The sequence below is a fragment of the Nycticebus coucang genome, chromosome 5 (assembly GCF_027406575.1).
Source record: "Nycticebus coucang isolate mNycCou1 chromosome 5, mNycCou1.pri, whole genome shotgun sequence".
NCBI lineage: Eukaryota > Metazoa > Chordata > Mammalia > Primates > Lorisidae > Nycticebus > Nycticebus coucang.
In genome coordinates, this window is record NC_069784.1 from 5,026,342 (window position 1) to 5,043,270 (window position 16,929).

At 45.7% G+C, this 16,929-nt stretch overlaps 1 protein-coding gene across 3 annotated transcripts in view; it reads right to left on the reverse strand.

Annotated features, from left to right (window-relative positions):
* The window catches only part of PTGER3 (prostaglandin E receptor 3), a 70,461-nt gene extending 54,924 nt beyond the window's left edge, over positions 1-15,537 (reverse strand). Inside the window, exon 1 of one of the 3 annotated variants that reach the window (XM_053592078.1) lies at positions 14,310-15,537. In XM_053592078.1, the coding sequence (XP_053448053.1) occupies positions 14,310-15,206 (897 nt within the window). In that variant the 5' untranslated portion in view covers positions 15,207-15,537. The remainder of the gene's footprint in view (positions 1-14,309) is intronic. The other 2 variants (XM_053592077.1, XM_053592080.1) reach the window with 2 other exon arrangements.
* Between the last annotated feature and the right edge of the window lie 1,392 nt (positions 15,538-16,929).

Sequence of the window (16,929 nt, forward strand, 5' to 3'; positions counted from 1 at the left end):
TGTTTTTTATTTCCAAACCCACAACATTATACCAATGGGAGAGCCCAAGTGTGGCCAAATCCAAGATCTCGAGGATTAAACTCAGGAGTCTGAAGCCTTTTCATGTAGGCGAGAGGGTGCTAGATGGTAACCTGCCTGCATTCCAGGTTACAGAGTCACTGTGGTCACAGTGAGGTTCTTCTTCTTTCTCGTTATAAGTAAAAAGACGAAAGTGGGTTGGCTAGAATCACAATTGCACTGTATCATACTAAAAGTTTTAGAACTGTCAAAACAAATTTTCTAATTTTGACTGTAGTCAAACACTTTCCCAGTAAGCAAAGAGAACTCACTAAACAGTTGTATTTGTTTTATAAATAGTTTAGTGAAAAGAATAATATTTGTAAGATGTACTAGCTGAAAAACGTTTGCCTAGTCAAACTTCGTCACTGTGTGTGAGTGCCCTGACCTGAAAGGCACAGAGAGAACTGCTATCGGGTAGAGACCTACACTCCAGGTGTCATGATGAATGGCGTCCTTTAACCACGTACTGTCAGACAAGTGAAAACGCTTGTCACCACCTACTGGGATTTTCAGCATGTGATCTGAAGGCTATGTTAACCAGTTTCATGAAAGTATTTCCAATTTTATATAAAACCAGCACATTGTACCCCATAATGGCATTAACGTACACAGCTATGATTTAATGAAAAGAAAAAGAAAGAAAGAAAGAAATCCAAGCTCCTAAGAAGGTCAATCAGCTAACGAATCAATGGATATTCTGTAGGAAATCTTTAATTACTGTGACTATCTGACTTGGTTGCTGGGATTTATTATTATTATTATTTCATTATTTTCAATCTTTTCTTTTGTTTACAATATTTTTCTTTCTTTTCTTCCAAGATTAATGGTCTGGCTGATGGGATGCCAAGCCTGTACCATATTTTCAGTGAAGTAATTTAAAAATGCTTTTATAAGCTAATAAAAAAACAGAGAACCAATAGAAAACAAAAGCCTTACCTGGCAAAAAAAAAAAAAAAAAGCCCAGGATCCACCAATTACTAGGAATGTGCATGACTGGGAAAATTTGGATGACTTTTTTTTTTTGCCATCGTGTGTGCAACTGAAAAAAAATGAGAATAAAAGATTCCAGTCTCATAAATCGGAGAACTAAGTCAATAAGGGAATCCAGGTGGAGGGGTCTGCACGTAGCAGGTGCTCAGGAAACACAAGTCTTTGTATTTCTTGGCTCTCTTTAGCTTCTTTTTCATCAGTTTCACTGCCAGCCCATTCCCCAATAGATACGCGGCAGGCACACACACACACACACACACACACACACACACACACACACACACACACACAGCTTCAAAGATACACTATGTTATAATGTTTCTAATAATGATTCAGATATTCTAATTTTATAGCACTCCTTTTTCTCTATTTTTGTGGTAGAAAAGAAATCCCAGCACATACTTCCCACTATGAATCCACACTTCTAAAACCAGATCCTTCAGCTGACTATGTGATATAGCCGGGGGTAAGAAATCCAAGCTAGAGCAGCCAAGTTTGCACCAGAACTTTGAATTTTAAAAGTGTAACCCAAAGGGTTACACTTTGGGTTACACTTTTAAAATTTTAAAGGCAGGATTCACGACAGCCCCACCAGATGAGCATCTTTGACGTGGGACTTGGCTGTGTGGCCCGACTTTCCGCACCCAGAACATCTGGGTCCAGTCTATCTTCCAAACCTGGCCTGCCAGCTTCCTCCAGACTCCCGGAGCCCCGGGATCCTTCTAACATGCGCCCTTGGACTTGTCAGAGTCTGTTGTTTGCAACCAAGAACCCAGTCTAGGGAGGAGGCTGAAGTCAGAAGACAATTCCAGCTTCCTGATACTGATCTAGAACATAATTGAGTTAGAAATACAGGCTAGCGAAAAGAATTTCAAAATGTTCCCTTAATGTCTTTTATAGAACAAAAACTAATATTAAGAAATTTACTTTTGGAGCCGGGCAAATCGTTAGTCTATTCTTGGAAGAAATTACTACCATTAAATAAATCCCAAAGTCTGCCACCCAGCAAGCTGGCCATTAGCATTGCTATTGATTTATAAAGGGAAAGTCAGTTGCCAGATTAACATCAAACCCAGACTACAACTCACCCTTTATGGAAAAATCAAGAAAAGCTTTTTTTTTCTCCTTAAGTCACCTTTCCAGGGTCGGGTGCTTATGGAGCACGCGTGAGATTTTATGGTCTCATACAGCCACATCTCATTATACTCTTAATTTACTTCTGGACAATTCTCTGAGCCTGAATCTTAAATCGTAAACTTAGCAAAACTCACACTCGTCTTTTAAAAGAAATCAGGATACTAAGGCTGTTTGCCGCCTATAACTGTTTCTTATATTTGCAAAACAATAATAGAAAAGAAAAAAAAGAAATATCTATGATGTTTAAAGGATGCTTCAAGATGACACTGTCAGTGAAATATTGTATTCCTCTAAAAGTAAAATTAAAACCCCATGCGCAAATTGCAAATATAAACCTACCAACTAGAAGCTTTGAAAAAAGAACACAGGGCCTAGCCGAGGAGCTGCAAAGCTATGTCTCAGGTTGGTTCATTAGAAGCAGAGTCTGATTTGGGGATTCTGAAGGCTGGTGAGAAGCCAAGCCAGAGACAGAGACAGTCCTGCCCCAGTGCTCCAGACGGTCTCTCCGCTCTTAACACCCTGACATTTATGTCAGTCAGGCCACTGCCTCCACTTTTTTCCCCCGCTTACTGTTAGGTTTCAGTCATTGACAGCCAAAGAATACTGATTATAAATGTAGAGAATATTAATTCAAGAGTTGCTCCCCATTCAGGAGGAGAGGAGACAAATACAAGAAGCCGGTTTCACAAGAAGCCTTGCCGTTCCCTCTGCCCGCAGCGCCCGTCCTGCAGACAGTTCACTCCTGGCTCTTTCCTTGCACCAGGTCTCAGCTGCACTCTCCGTCCCAATCCATACTACAAAAGTTCCCCAGTTCCCCCATCACACCACACTGTTCTGAACGGTATTTATCACCATCTGACTTCCAGTTTATTTATTGCTTCTCTCCTTCCACTGGAATGCAAGTTCCCTAGAGCAAGAAACTCATCTAATTTGTCTTCTGTATTTCCAGCACCTAAAACTGTCCTGCTAGACAGTATGGACTCAAAAAATGAATGCTGAACGCATGAATGGACAAATGCATTCTGAAAGGTCCTCAGCTTCCTTCCTTTATAGAAAATTGTTACAGCACCAGCTACATGCACCAAGGCTGGAGGGTTCAAGCACAGCCCCGGCCTGCCAAACGACAATGACAACTGCAACAACAACAACAACAAAATAGCCAGGCATTGTGGCAGGCACCTGTAGTCCCAACTACTTGGGAGGCTGAGGCAAGAAACTCGATTAAGCCCAAGAGTTCGAGGTTGCTGTGAGCTGTGACACCACTGCACTCTACCAAGGGCAACATAGTGAGACTCTATCTCAAAAAAAAAAAAAAAAGAAAGAAAGAAAGAAAAAGAAGAAATTGACAGTGGAAAATAACATATCAACCAAGTCTCTGCAGGGAATTGTTTGGTAGACAACACGCTCGCTGAGGATAAGAGCCACGTCACTGTTCTGTCAGGCCGTAGCACCACCTCACACACAGGGGACATTCAATACATGTCTGTTAAATAAATTAATAAACCACGGCTCCTGCTTCTGCCATTGTGAAGGCGCTTTCATGTTATTTTCCTGCTCGTAAACGTACTAGAACTCCCAATCCCTAATGCAGCATGTTATCATACGGCGTTCAAAATAAAAGCTGCTTAAGTAAACTTGAGCGTTGTTCTGATGCGCCCACATTTGGATTCTATATCTGGTCAACATAGTGATAGAATTTCTTCATGATTTGATGGAGATCATATTTGTTTTATCTTATTTTATTTATCTTATTATCTTGTTTTATTGGGCAGAATCTTATTTTAAAACCCATGTATATCAAGTAACATCTTGTTTCTCATGGTATATCCCAGGGAGACATTATAAAAACACAAATTACTCTTCTGGAAAGAGCAGTAACTGAGAAGCAGAATATATAGGTTCTTTCTCAAAAATTCCCAACATGTGGTGCACTTTCTGCTTCCTAAGTCCAATGGCTAAAATTTTTAATCCTAGTATTTTAATGTAACATTTTTATAATCAACTTTTCTTTTAAAGTGTTCCTTCTGGCATTTAGTTATTAATCTTTCTGGGTTTGACACGTCAAGAATTTTAAGAGATGACATGCGCGTACGTGCTTTTTTAGAAAGCTGATTCTCATCGATCGAAGTCGCTGAATTCCTCTGTCTGTCACATTTACTAACATACCTGGCACAAAATGCTCCAAAACTAGAGTGATAGTTTTATATAAGTGCTCGTAAATTTGCACTGCTAGTGTGAGTGTCGCTAACCCAGTGATTTATGCAACGTGACAAGTCGCCAGTAAAAAAATGTGGCCTCTTCATAATCCAAAAATAATAAAATAAAAATCAATTTAGGACTGTTCAATATAAACTAGGGACTAGTACTATAATATCACCAACAGGTGGAAAGAAAACATTAAGACAGGTTGACTCCATCAACCTGTCAATAGAAGGATGATGAAATTTTTCTAAACAAAGACCAACTCCAAGCAAGGGTGGGGAATCTGTGTCCTCAAGGCCATGTTTAGCCCTCCAGTTCCCCTGGTGCAACCCCTCTCCTGAATCCAAACTTCACAGATCAAAGTTATTAAAATCTCTTACTAAAAGGATTTGTTCTGTAAAATTTAGACTTGGTCAAAAGGGCACTCTCAAGGATTCAGAAGGCCTCAGGTGGCCCCGGGGCCACAGGTGCCCCAACCCCACTGGCCTTTGTTTTCTGTTTTGGTTTGTTTGTCTTCATTTCATTTTTTAGAGAGTGTCGCCCAGGCTGGAGTGCAGTGGTGTGATCATATCTAGCTGCAGTCTGGAACAAACTTCCAAACAAACTCGAGGAATCCCAGCCCCCTCGGCCTCCTGAGTAGCTGGGACACACATACAAGCCACCACACCCAGCACGAGCCAGGCACCTCCATCCCAGCTGCTTCACTTCCCAGCTCTGCCACCTTTTGAGGAGTCGCTCGACTTCTCTCAGCTTTCACCACCTGTCAGTGGAAGATAATAATGTGTACCTATAGGGTCCTCTTGTAAGAAACTTAGAAAATCACATGTGAAAACCAGCCTGGGATAGTCCTTGGTTCTAAGAAAAACCTTTGTGTCCTTTGAGAAGCAACATATTTCCTGTAAGTTAAGGTTCACCAAGAATATTCTAGAAAGGTATCAAACATGCCATGGGTTTTATTCAACAACCCAGCAGGAGTCATGGGTGTGAGTCGATGGGGCCCCAGCGTAGACCCACCACAGCTTGGGCAGGGCATGCTCCATCGGGCCTCACGCCGCAGTGGCCAGCGCTGCCTGTCTGCCCAAACCAGGCTGGTCTGCAGCAGTGGCACCGTGTGGCGGTCACAGCAACCACAGACCCACCAGACTGGCTGCGTTTGCTTCTTGGAGCAACTAGTTATGTAGTGTCTACCTACCTTAGTAGACTGAAGGCTTCATGAAGGGAGATAGTGAACCTTTTGGTTTACCAGCAGGCCACCACAAAAGGCAGCACAGACTACCCACTGCTCAAACCCAAAGAGTGTTGTTCATCTAGAACATAATGTGAGTACGTCCCTCAGGCTACATGGCTGCTCAACCAACACGGCCCTGAGCATCAGCCCTGGTCAGCACCGCACCACAAGAGTGCTAGAGTGACAGGCACAGAATAAGCACTTAATAAATATTTATAGACTAACTGGGTGAACAATGTGTGATCTGCTTTCCCATCTGTGTGTCTATGTTTCTTCCTAATAAGTCCTTAGTGTTTACGCCCGTGCATCTAAGATAGTACGTCCAACAGGGACCCTTATCTACTCAGTGCTGCAGGAAGGCAGAACTGAAGGGAAGGCTGGAGTGGGTAATCATTTGATCTCACTGAAGAGGAAAAGGAAGACCAGAAAGATAACGTGACCCCCTCATGCGGCAAAGCCAAGACCAGACCAGGGCTCCTGCCATCTCTGAGCCCTCCCCTGCTTCCTCAGTAATTCCTGTGCTCCTGTCATGAAACAGAGAGTCGCGTTCACAAAGCAGGGCCACTGTACCACCCACCGGGACTCCTGGCCCAGAAGCTGCCGGTTCAGCGGCTCTTCTATTGGGAGAAATGCAGCAGATGTGTGACCTGCCAGGGGGTCTGACCCACACATGGTGGCTGGTAGCCAGGAGTCATCAGGGACACGTCATACATCAAGACAGCAGGTAGAGCCCGACTTCACTGTCCTGAGAAATCCCTCCAATCTTAGCTTTTACAAGCTCTCTGTCATCATTTTCTACATTAACAACATTCTCCTTTTTCCAAATTTTTATGAATCACAACAGCAACATGTTCTTGACCACAGAAAGTGACATTTGTTACGTCCTCACAAAGACAGACAAAAAGACAAATCAAACCTACTTTCAGGACATTTCAAAGAATTAGGGAAAAGTGTATTTTTAAATTATACTTGATTTTTCTTTACTATTGCTTGAAATAAATAAGTTTCCAGCTCCAAGGTGACTTTTTGTTTTTGTCTTACCAAGATTTTTTAAATAATAATGTTATTTGGTAGAATATTTATTTGCATGACTTTTACCTAAATTAGTAGCTAATTTTCTTTCTTTCTAACAGAATTAGGTGTGACTAATCAAGCCTCATCTTCCATTTCTGATGCTGCTTTTTATTTTTAAGCAATCTTATTATTTTCTTTTTGAGACAGAGTCTCATTCTGTCACCCTGGGTAGAATGCCGTGGTGTCATCACAGCTCACAGCGACCTCAAACTCTTGCGCTCAAGCGATTCCCCTGCCTCACCATCCTGAGTAGCTGGGACCAGAGGCACTGGCTATAGCGCCTGGCTAGTTTTTCTAGTTTTAGTAGAGACAGGGTTTTGCTCTTGCTCAGGCTGGTCTCGAACTCCTGAGCTCAGGCAATCCACCCACTTTGGCCTCTCAGAGTGCTAAGATTACAGCATAAATTTTTAGAGTTATGATCCTCCAAATAGCTATTATACCTTCAGCGCTGCTAAAATAACATATAGATTTTGAATAAGTAGCCAGATCAATCACTGAAATGTCTTTCTTATTAACACTGCTCAGAGAACACCTAGGAGGGCCCCTGGATGGGAAGATAACACTTTGTGCCATCTGTGGGCTGCAAATAAGATGAATGTGTTTTCAGGACCTGGTCAAACTGCTGAGGCACTTTACAACTCTACAAACCTCACTGTGGTCTCAAAGTTTGTGTAAATTCAGTTCTGGACTGGTGCACATTGACGTGGCCTAGCATGACAACTAGATGCATAATTAATTCAACTCAACATTCAGCAGAGGACAGGTTCATGCAGATGGAGAACAGGAAGAAGACCCCAAAGGAAAAGAGCTCCCAGGAAGGATGCGGGCACAGGCCAGGTCCACGGTCTACCCCAGTGCAGAGGCAGGACCACTAGGTGGGGAGGGGCCCTGCTCACCTCTGATGGTGAGTTCCCCCCTTCCGAGATCCGTGGTGGGGAAGAGCATTCCAGATCTGCAACACACGTCTTCAGGACACAGGTAGTGGCTACTCCTCCAGGTTGAAGGGAACGGGCTATGGGATGCAGCGTGTTGCAGATTTAAAGAGCTAATTGGCAGCTGCAAAGGGTAACGGATTCTGGCTGCGAGGATGCGGAGGAGAGATGGTGGCCCAGGGAGGGGGAGAGATGAATTACAGTAGCTTGTAAAAATGTATACACGGGTGTTTACCATTTTTCTTTCTTCTTTTTCTTTTCTTTTCTTTTCGTTGTTTTTTGAAGTTACATTCTCCACCATATTTTTCCCCTAGGGAACTATAACCAATTGAACTGTGAAACACTACTTGTCTCTTTTCTCCAGTTTCCTGGGGGAAAGTTCTATCTGAACACAAGAAGTCAACATTATTATCCAGTAAAACATCTGAGTGGTATTCCTAATATGGAAGAAATATTCCTGGATTGCTAAAAGGACTCACACTGTACTTGACCTCAGGAGAGCTGAGAGAAGAAAGACAATTAACTACACGTCCAATGAAGGGGGACTTAGGCTGACAGGGAACCACAGGACTGGGGGACCCACGGGTCGGCACATGCAGGTAAAGAGGCTCGAGGAAGGCTTCTTAAGAGAGTGACTCCTAACTTGAGGCCTCAGCCAATCCAAGAGGCCGACTTCTCAGCACACAGTGTTGCACAGCTGTGGGGTAAAGTGGAAAGTTGACAACTGGGAAGAGAAGAGTTCCCAGTGAGGAGAGCAGTCTGTGTGAAGTCCCAGAGAATGTCCCCCTGCAGCGCTAGCTCCATGCATGTGGCTGCAGGTCCCTTGCAGTAAAGAAGCTGTATGCTGTCCAACTGTCTTTTCTCTTTAAGAATGAATTACAGACAAATACTCCTCGATTTACGGTGGGGTGACAGCCAACAAACTCACCATAAATTGAAAATATTGTAAGTCAAAGATGCATTGAGTCCCCCTAAACGACTGAACACTAGCCTGGCCTAACAGTGCCTTGAACACTTACATTAGCCCACAGTTGGTGACACAGTCCGCTGCAGAGTACAGGTTCTGACCCTCCAGACTGTACAGCTGACTGGTGCTGCCTCCACCCAGCATCACCACAGGACATCCTGCAGCATGTCGGCAGCCAAGGAAAGGATCAAAGTACAGTTTCTGCTGAATATGCATCACTTGGGTGCCATCAGATAGTCGAAAAGTCAAGTCAGGGATTGTCTATGTTTACTGTAAAATGCTGTCATACCGTAAGGGGACCCCCACAAAAACTAGCCTCCTTTTTGGTTACCATCTTTCACCCATGAAAACTGGCATTTCCTAGGGAAGAGGGGGACTCAAGAGACTGTCTCATCATCCTCAGAAGCAAACCTGGCAGCAGTTGAAACACACACTTGTCTCTTATCTCTGTGGTAAGGAATCAAGGGAAATGGGGAAGTCAGAATGTGACATGTTCGAGCTGCAGATCGTAGAGTGTGAGGTGTGAATGAGATAAACGTGGAGCACGGGTGGGCTGTGAAAATGCCACACAGATGTCAGAAGTTTGGGGAGGACTTTCTGGCACTCCTCCCCTGGGATGCAAAGCCCGAACTGAAAAGTGAAATGTGGTCCCCAGCACCCCTCTCTCACCCCTCCGCACCCCCAGGTGAATCTCAGGAGGCCACAAATGCTTGTGGTAGAGATCCCTGAGTGTTATTCCCAGAAAGCTGAACCTATGGAAACTTTTCTCTTTGAGTCATTGACCTTCACAGCTTTTTCAAAGGGGAAAGGCCACTGAGACTGCAGACCATCTGACTTTCCCCACAGATGATGGCTTAAGAAGTGTTTAATTCTTGGCTCTCCCTGATAAATTAAAAATTTTTAAAGTCTACATTTTTTAGCCCTGCTTTATCCCGTTCATCTCAAGTTATATTGGCTTCTGGATATATCATTTAGATAATCCATCATCACTCCATATGTTCTGTGCCCAAAGCCCTCTTTGCTCAAGGCCAGCCTTCTTCATGTAACGTTTGCCAAACAGTCCCCTTTCCAGAGGGGTTCACACTTAATTTCAATAACTGAATTATTTTCCCAAATAAGAGAAATTGAGAATAACACAAATGAAAAAAAGATCTTAGCTATCTATGAGTCCTACTTCTGTGCTTTCCAGATAAGAGGATATAGAAGGTGCCCAGGGCTGTGGTTAGGACTAGTTCCTAGCTCCTCTCCAAGCTGCAAAAATAAACAACAACAAAAGGAAAACCCATCATTCGAAATCCAGGTCTAATATTGTTTATGCTCCAGTTCTTTATCGGAATGACATAGATAACAGATTTCCAGGATTCAATTAAATGAGCTCACACAGGGGAAAGCATTGACCATGGGGAAAGGACCTGTCTGTGGACTCAGTCCCTCCTGAGACTGACTGTTCCTAACAGCACCAGTCTCTCTTACTTTTATTTCTCTGACTCACTTTTTTCTACTCTTTCCACCCTGAGGCCCCAACCGACTTGGGGAAGCAAGTCGTAACTGATCTCACATCCTCATTTTCCAGCCCAAATCAATCCACACACGTCAACCCTGCCAAAGAACGCTTCACCCTATTCAAAAACCCACCACAGAGATTCTGCTGTCCATTGGCCAAGGAGTGAGTTCTCATCCTGTCATTCAGGGGCTAAAGACCCAAATCGGTTTTCTTGGAAACGTCTGAACATTTTCAAGCCATAACCCCACCATTCCAGTGTACACTCACTCTTCTCATCTAGAGAGGTTTTTGAGCACACTGGCTCTCCGCCAGGAGATCAAGTTATGCCAACTGTCCTCTTCCTGGAAGTTTCTGGCAACTTTGGGTCCACTTTCTTCTCAGAGCTGAGATGAATTGCCTCCTATCTTGTATCGTTGTTTTGTAATTGTTTCACTCACAAATGTGCAAATTCTGCTTAACAGATTATAATTCATTCCTTAATTCCCATAAGTATACTTCTACGGTGTCTAAAATATATTGCAATAAAGTTAAAAAAGTAAATAAATCTGAATAATCTCAACTCTATAAACTTCAAATTATATAAGTATTTTTCTATAATAGATTCACATGCATAATCGTTTTCTCTGAAGCAATACCCTAAATATAGCAGAAATTTATAGTCTATTGAATAATACATGTATATACAGAAAACAACATTGTTTCTATAAAATAATTTATCACACACATCTACCATAATTAGCATATTAAAGACAAATTTCAGTTGTCAAACTACAGGGTATCTCAAAGGTTGCCAGACATACATACTTAGGGAAAATGGGAAAATATAGGTAAATGTATCTTTATTTATTTATTATAATGGGAAATTATAGCTAAATGTATCTTTATTTACAAAAATTCATTACAAAATTTTACAAAATATTTATGAAGTATTTATGTATGTGTTGCTATATAAATATAAAATAAAAAACATAAAATAAAATGTAAAATACAGTAGAACCTCCATAGTTGACCAACTCCTCAAGTTGACTTAATTTTCACCAACCAGACATGCACCACATTTACATATCAGAACAGTAGGCCTAGGTCCTTACGTTGATCAACTCTGTATGTTAGTTGACTAGTTGGTACAGTCCCTTGGGTGGTCAACTTACAGAAGTTCTACTGTATAATATCAGTTTGTTTATTTTTCTTATGTATAGCAACCTTCCAGTACACCTTGTATATCGGTGATTCTCTAATTAAAAAAAAAAATCACAACTACACTATGAAATATCTTCCTGAATTGAAGCATCTCTGTTTATATTTGTGGATACCAAGCAGGTAATTTGCCAATTTAGGATTAAAGGCAAAATATTCTAAGGTTGCTTTTATCTAGTTCCAAGGGTGATGAGAAACAGTTCCTCATACCTGACTTTTCGTGATGTTGATAGTTAGCTTTGTAGTTACTATTTTTAAGATAGCTACAGTATAAGCCACATCCTATCTGCTTGGTAGTACAAAATGTGCTCACGGCTTCCTTCGAACAAAATCCTAAGGTTTTTCTGCTTCTATAAATTTAGCTATCCTGTCAAATAACTGGACTCTGATGAGCATGGCTCATAAAAAATAAAACAATAATAATAATAATAGTAAGAGAAACAGCCTGCTTTTCTGAGTCCACTGGCTGATTCCAATGGAGTGGCAGTGATTAACGGGACGTGGTTTTCCTTTGCGTTCTCACTTAATTTCACATCTTATCACATATCATATTGTATTTTGTAAAGTTGCTTGGAAAAAGAAAAAGAAAAAAGCCTCTATTTACACCATATCTAAACCTCTGTGTAGAGAGAACTTGTAGCACTGGGGTATTTTCTTACAAGGTACTTCTGCTCTACCAAGTTTTCCAGCAGTAAAAATTGAATATTATCATCCTCATGATAGTCAAGGTAAAACATACTCAAGGTCCTTTCAAGTAAGGGAGTTGGAAAATTGGATTAGTATGCTATACCCAACTCAACAAAAGCTAATAAGAAATCCATATTTTACCCATTGTTAGAAAAAGTACTTAAGAATCTCATTTTTAATAGTAAGGCTGAAAGTGCAATTCACTAAGTTCTGTTTTCATTCTTATAATTCCTTAATCTATTAAGAAAGCCGTTCTGCCAGTTTGTTTCTTTTGAAATAACTTCAACTTTGCAGTGTACGGATCTTCCTGAAGATATTTAGAGATTTAATTTCAGTGGTGCACAAAACCAAAGCCACGACCGTTCCTTTAAGAAGTCCCTATTTTGGATTTCTCCTCTTGGATGTGAACACATGTTCAATTTTTTTTCTATGATGACAGAATTAACAGTGTCTGATAAAGCACAACAAATCAATGAAGAGTTTGAGGAGGAAGATAGTAACTGAAATTAAGTAAGACTCGTTTCAAAGATAGTCTTCCTCAAGATGGACAGATCTTCTTTCCGAGGCCACCATATTCATGGTTTTAGAATTAAAGTTTCTAATAAATAAAAACACTCTACATACTTCCTCTGACTTAAAAAAAGTCAAACAAAAAATTTTAAGTCTGATTAACAAGACCCCTATGCCCAATACCATAGGGGTAAACATTTTATTCATACAATTTAACAGCATTTTTCTAGTATATAGATGACGTGATACTGCAAACTCAAAAGTTCTGAGACACAAAAGATGGTTGTGAAAAATTCAGAGACTCCGTTTGCCTCTAAAGTTACGTGAAATGCCGCATGTTAGCAGCCTGTTTATTATTGGGAACTCTTTTCCCCCCTCCTGTTTGCCCCCTAGACATCCCATTCGTCCAACATAGAAACAAATGCTGTAAGTCTAAAATTGGTGCTGGTTTTCATCAGCCAGAGTGATGACATCAGCCTGTGTTCCAGCCCCTGGAATGCAGAACTGGGACCATACGGTGACTTGGGAACAGTTAGGTCCCAACATAATTCTTCTTGTCCCCACATCACTGATTTGGAGCCAAGGCTTGTGCTCCAAATGTGCTGCCCAGTTAAACACAGGTATCCTCAAATACCTGCTTGTCAAATGCCAGGGAGAGCAGGAAAGAGAAAGCAGCTACATTTCTATTTTAAAATGCAAGAGGTTTCCCACTTACACAGGGTGTGCCTAAAGTTCGTGTGCACTGACAAAGTTACAACCATTTTAAACTGCACACAAATTTTACGGGCACCCTGTACACGGTGTACAACAATGTTAATGTAATTAATTCCACGCAGCAGTAAACACAATGATGGTTAAAATGGTAAATTTTATGTTATACATTTTATCATAATTAAAAAAGAAAACCCAGGTGGGTGGCTTCTGAAAACTGTGTCTTCTACAAGTGTGTAATAAATTTCCAGGTCCAATACTAACTGGTTATAACTTTGTGACAGTGACCATCTCTCTCCCTCTTCAACATCTGCTAGACTAGGCTCCCAGGGGCCTAAATAAACATTCCTCCCTCGCGAATTACCATACTTATCCGCAGAAATTTCTAGTTAAAAGTAACACAGAAGAAAACCTCAAAAATACCATGTTAAGAGCAGATGTTAGACAGGAGCTTGTGGAAACATCACTCGCTCCCCCACTGGGCGCTGGCGCGCGGGGCTGGGAGTGAAGAAATCCCCACCTCCCACCCCGGGACTGACCGCTGCAAGGACACGCAATTTCTGGTCAGAGGGGGTACACGGCCGAGGGTCCCATTGGTTGCGGGATCGAGCACTTTCTGGAGGGTAAAGCCCCATTCTCAAGGTGCTGAGCGCCTTCCCAGCAAGACGCACCTTCCACGCCCCTGCCCGCATCCAGAGTGGACCCAGAAGGCGCAGGCAGTGCGTGTCTGAGACTACAGGTAGGGCGCTCTCCAGACTGGAAATCGACCCCCACCCAACATCAGGCTGCAGTTGCCATCATATTCTGCTCCTAATGCGCTCACGACAAACCTGTAACTCTGCACACGCACTGAAAAGACACCCGGGTGTCCTCTCCCCTCACATTAGAGTGTGGCCGCCTCACGCCGCCAGTGCCTGGCGCGCAGCCAGCGCTCGGAAGGTGCTCAGCCGGGCAGGTGAGGGGCTCAACTCTGAAGCCACCGCCAGGACGGCGCCAGGACGGCGCGGGAGGAAGAGCTCTCCACTGCAGTCCCTCCTCCCCACTGTGCTGCCCCTTCAGAAGTCCCATTTCACTCTCACCCTGACTTCCCCACACCCTGGAACTACCTACCAGGAGTGGCGACCAGCAGACGGACAGCACGCACATGATTCCCATGAGCTGAATCGCTGTCTCGGTCGTGATTCGGCCCCACTGGGCACTGGACTGAGACGCTGTGGCCTTGGCCCGGCAGCGGGACATCAGGGCCCTAATGGTGGCCAGGTTGCAGGCAAAGGTGACGGTCAGCGCCAAGAGCCCCAGGAAGGCAAAGGTGGAGGCGAAGAAAAGGTTGCCCCAGTCGTGCGGCGAGCCAGTCGCGTTGCCCCCTCGGCCGGTGCTGATGAAGCACCACGTCCCGGGCCACTGGACGCTGTACTGGCCCACGCCCAGCACGGGCAGCAGGGCGAAGGCCAGCACCGCCAGCCACACGCCGAGCAGCACGACGCGGGTGGCGCGCACCTTCATGTGGCTCGCGTACCAGTGCGGCGCGCGGATGGCCAGCGCCCGCTCGACGGCCATGGCGCTGGCGGTGAAGAGCGACGAGAGCCCGAACACGGTCATGGTCAGGCCGAAGAAGGTGCAGAGCCGGCCCGACGGGTCCAGCTGTTCCCAACGCTGCTGGGACAGGTACACGACGATGACCACAGGGCTGGTGAGCAGCTGGCCCACCAGGTCGGTGAGCGCCAGCCAGCCGATGCACAGCAGGAACGACTTCTTGCGCTTGCTCTCGCGGCGCCGGTAGCTGCGCGACACCAGCAGCATGGCCAGCGCGTTGCCCACGAAGCCGGTGAGGAGCATGGTGATGGGGAAGGCCACCGACACCGACCTGCAGGCCTCCGCCGGGCCTGGGGCGCGCGTGAGGTTGCCCCCCGCGTCGGCGGACGGCTCGGGCGCCCACAAGCCCGGGGAGGAGTGGTTGAGGCGGACGCAGAAGGGGGCGACCCAGCCGTCGCCCCGCGGCCCCTTCATGTCTGCTTCGAAGTGAGGCGCGGGTGGGGCCCGGGGAGCCGCAGCGGGAGCCAGCGGAGGCGGCACAGGCGGCCCCTGGCCGGGGCTGGGCTGCTTTCCATGGCGAGGGGCACAGCCGCCTCCCCGCTCCGCTACTCGGGCCGCGGCCGCGGCGGCGCCAGGGCTGACGGGGACCGGCGGCCGCGCGGGCGGCTCCCGGGCACGCCGAGGTGCGGCCCCTATAAGGCGGCGGGGCGGGGCGGGGCGCTGGTGTGGGCAGCGCGGGCGGGAGGAGCGCGGGGACGTGGCCCGGCACCTCTGCGGGTCGCCGCCGCCCGCTCCCGACACTCGGGGCTGGGAAGTCTCCCGGGCGCGCTCCTAGCCGGACCGGGCGCCCGCCCCCATGTCCGCCCCGCGCCTTCCCGGCCCCCTGCGCGTCCCCCCTGCCTGTCTCCCCTGTTCCCCCGCCAGCCCCCCATGCCGGCCCCCATGTCCGCCCCGCGCCTTCCCCGGCCCACTGCGCGTCCCCCCTGTCCCCCCGCCGGCCTCCCCTGCGCGTCCCCCCTGCCCGTCCCCCGCCTGTCCTGGCCCCGGAGGAGCAGCGTCCGCGGGCCGCCCCCACCCAACGCGCCTCCCGGGGCCGCCCGAGCGCAGGTTCCCCTCCTCCATCTGCAGGGTAACGCTCGTAGGGGACGGATCCTCTTCCTGAAGCCCTTGTGTTAATTCTGGCAGAGGGTAAATCACTTGCCCCTAAACGATCTGCGCACACCACACTCTCTCATAGCTGAGTGTAAACTTTTCGCTTTCCTACTTGGCGACTCTGGAATGGTGGTGAAAAGGCCACGCTGTCCTATCTCCGCGTGCCACTGAAATTAATAGTGCCTGGAGTTGGCACGGGAACAGACACAGGGAAACAAAAAATTCGATGGTTAAATTCAAAGACAAAAACGTTCCCACTGCCCCCCGCCTAATCCTGCCGCATCTCCGCAGAGTCAGCCAGGCTGACTGAGTCGAGGCGGTGGCCACGCGTCTGAGGCCGGGAGATGAACCGCGCCGGCCGCGGGGAGGGAGCGCGGGCAGCAGAGGGACGCGTCCCTTCCCAAGCCTCCGTCCATCTGCTCAGATCAGTACCCCTAGAAACTGTGTTTAGATGTTACAGAAAGCCTGAATCCATACGTAAACTCTGCCTTTGCGATAATGCACGTACCGCAAAAATAAGCATAATTGCTTAGTAATGTCTTTGAGTACTCTGACATTACATGATGCATTTTCCCGAGCATTTGCGCGTTTTATCACAGAGATCTTCCAAGGTACTGCTGCTGTCCCCGCTCCCTTTTCAGGTGAGGCGCCGAGGCTGGATGAGGTTGGAGGATGTGCCCCGTCTCTTACCAGTCCCCCGGGCCTGTCTTATTTGAAGCCCCGTGTTCCTCACATGGATACCGTTACCACGCTCAGCAGATGAAAATTAATGGTGTGATCTTTTTTCCATAAATCTTGGGAGATCCTGGTTTCTCTACCTCTTCATATTGTCCAGGAAATGAAAAGAATTTAAAAATTATTTACAAACTTCATTTTGCCTCATATTAAAAAAAACAAACAAACAAATAAAAAAAAACCAGACCTAGGCTGGGCGTGGTGACTTGCGCCTGTAATCCCAGCACTCTGGGAATCAGAGGCAGGTGGATTACTTGAGCTCTGGAGTTCCAGACCAGCCTGAGCCAGAGACCTCATCTCTGAAGATAGC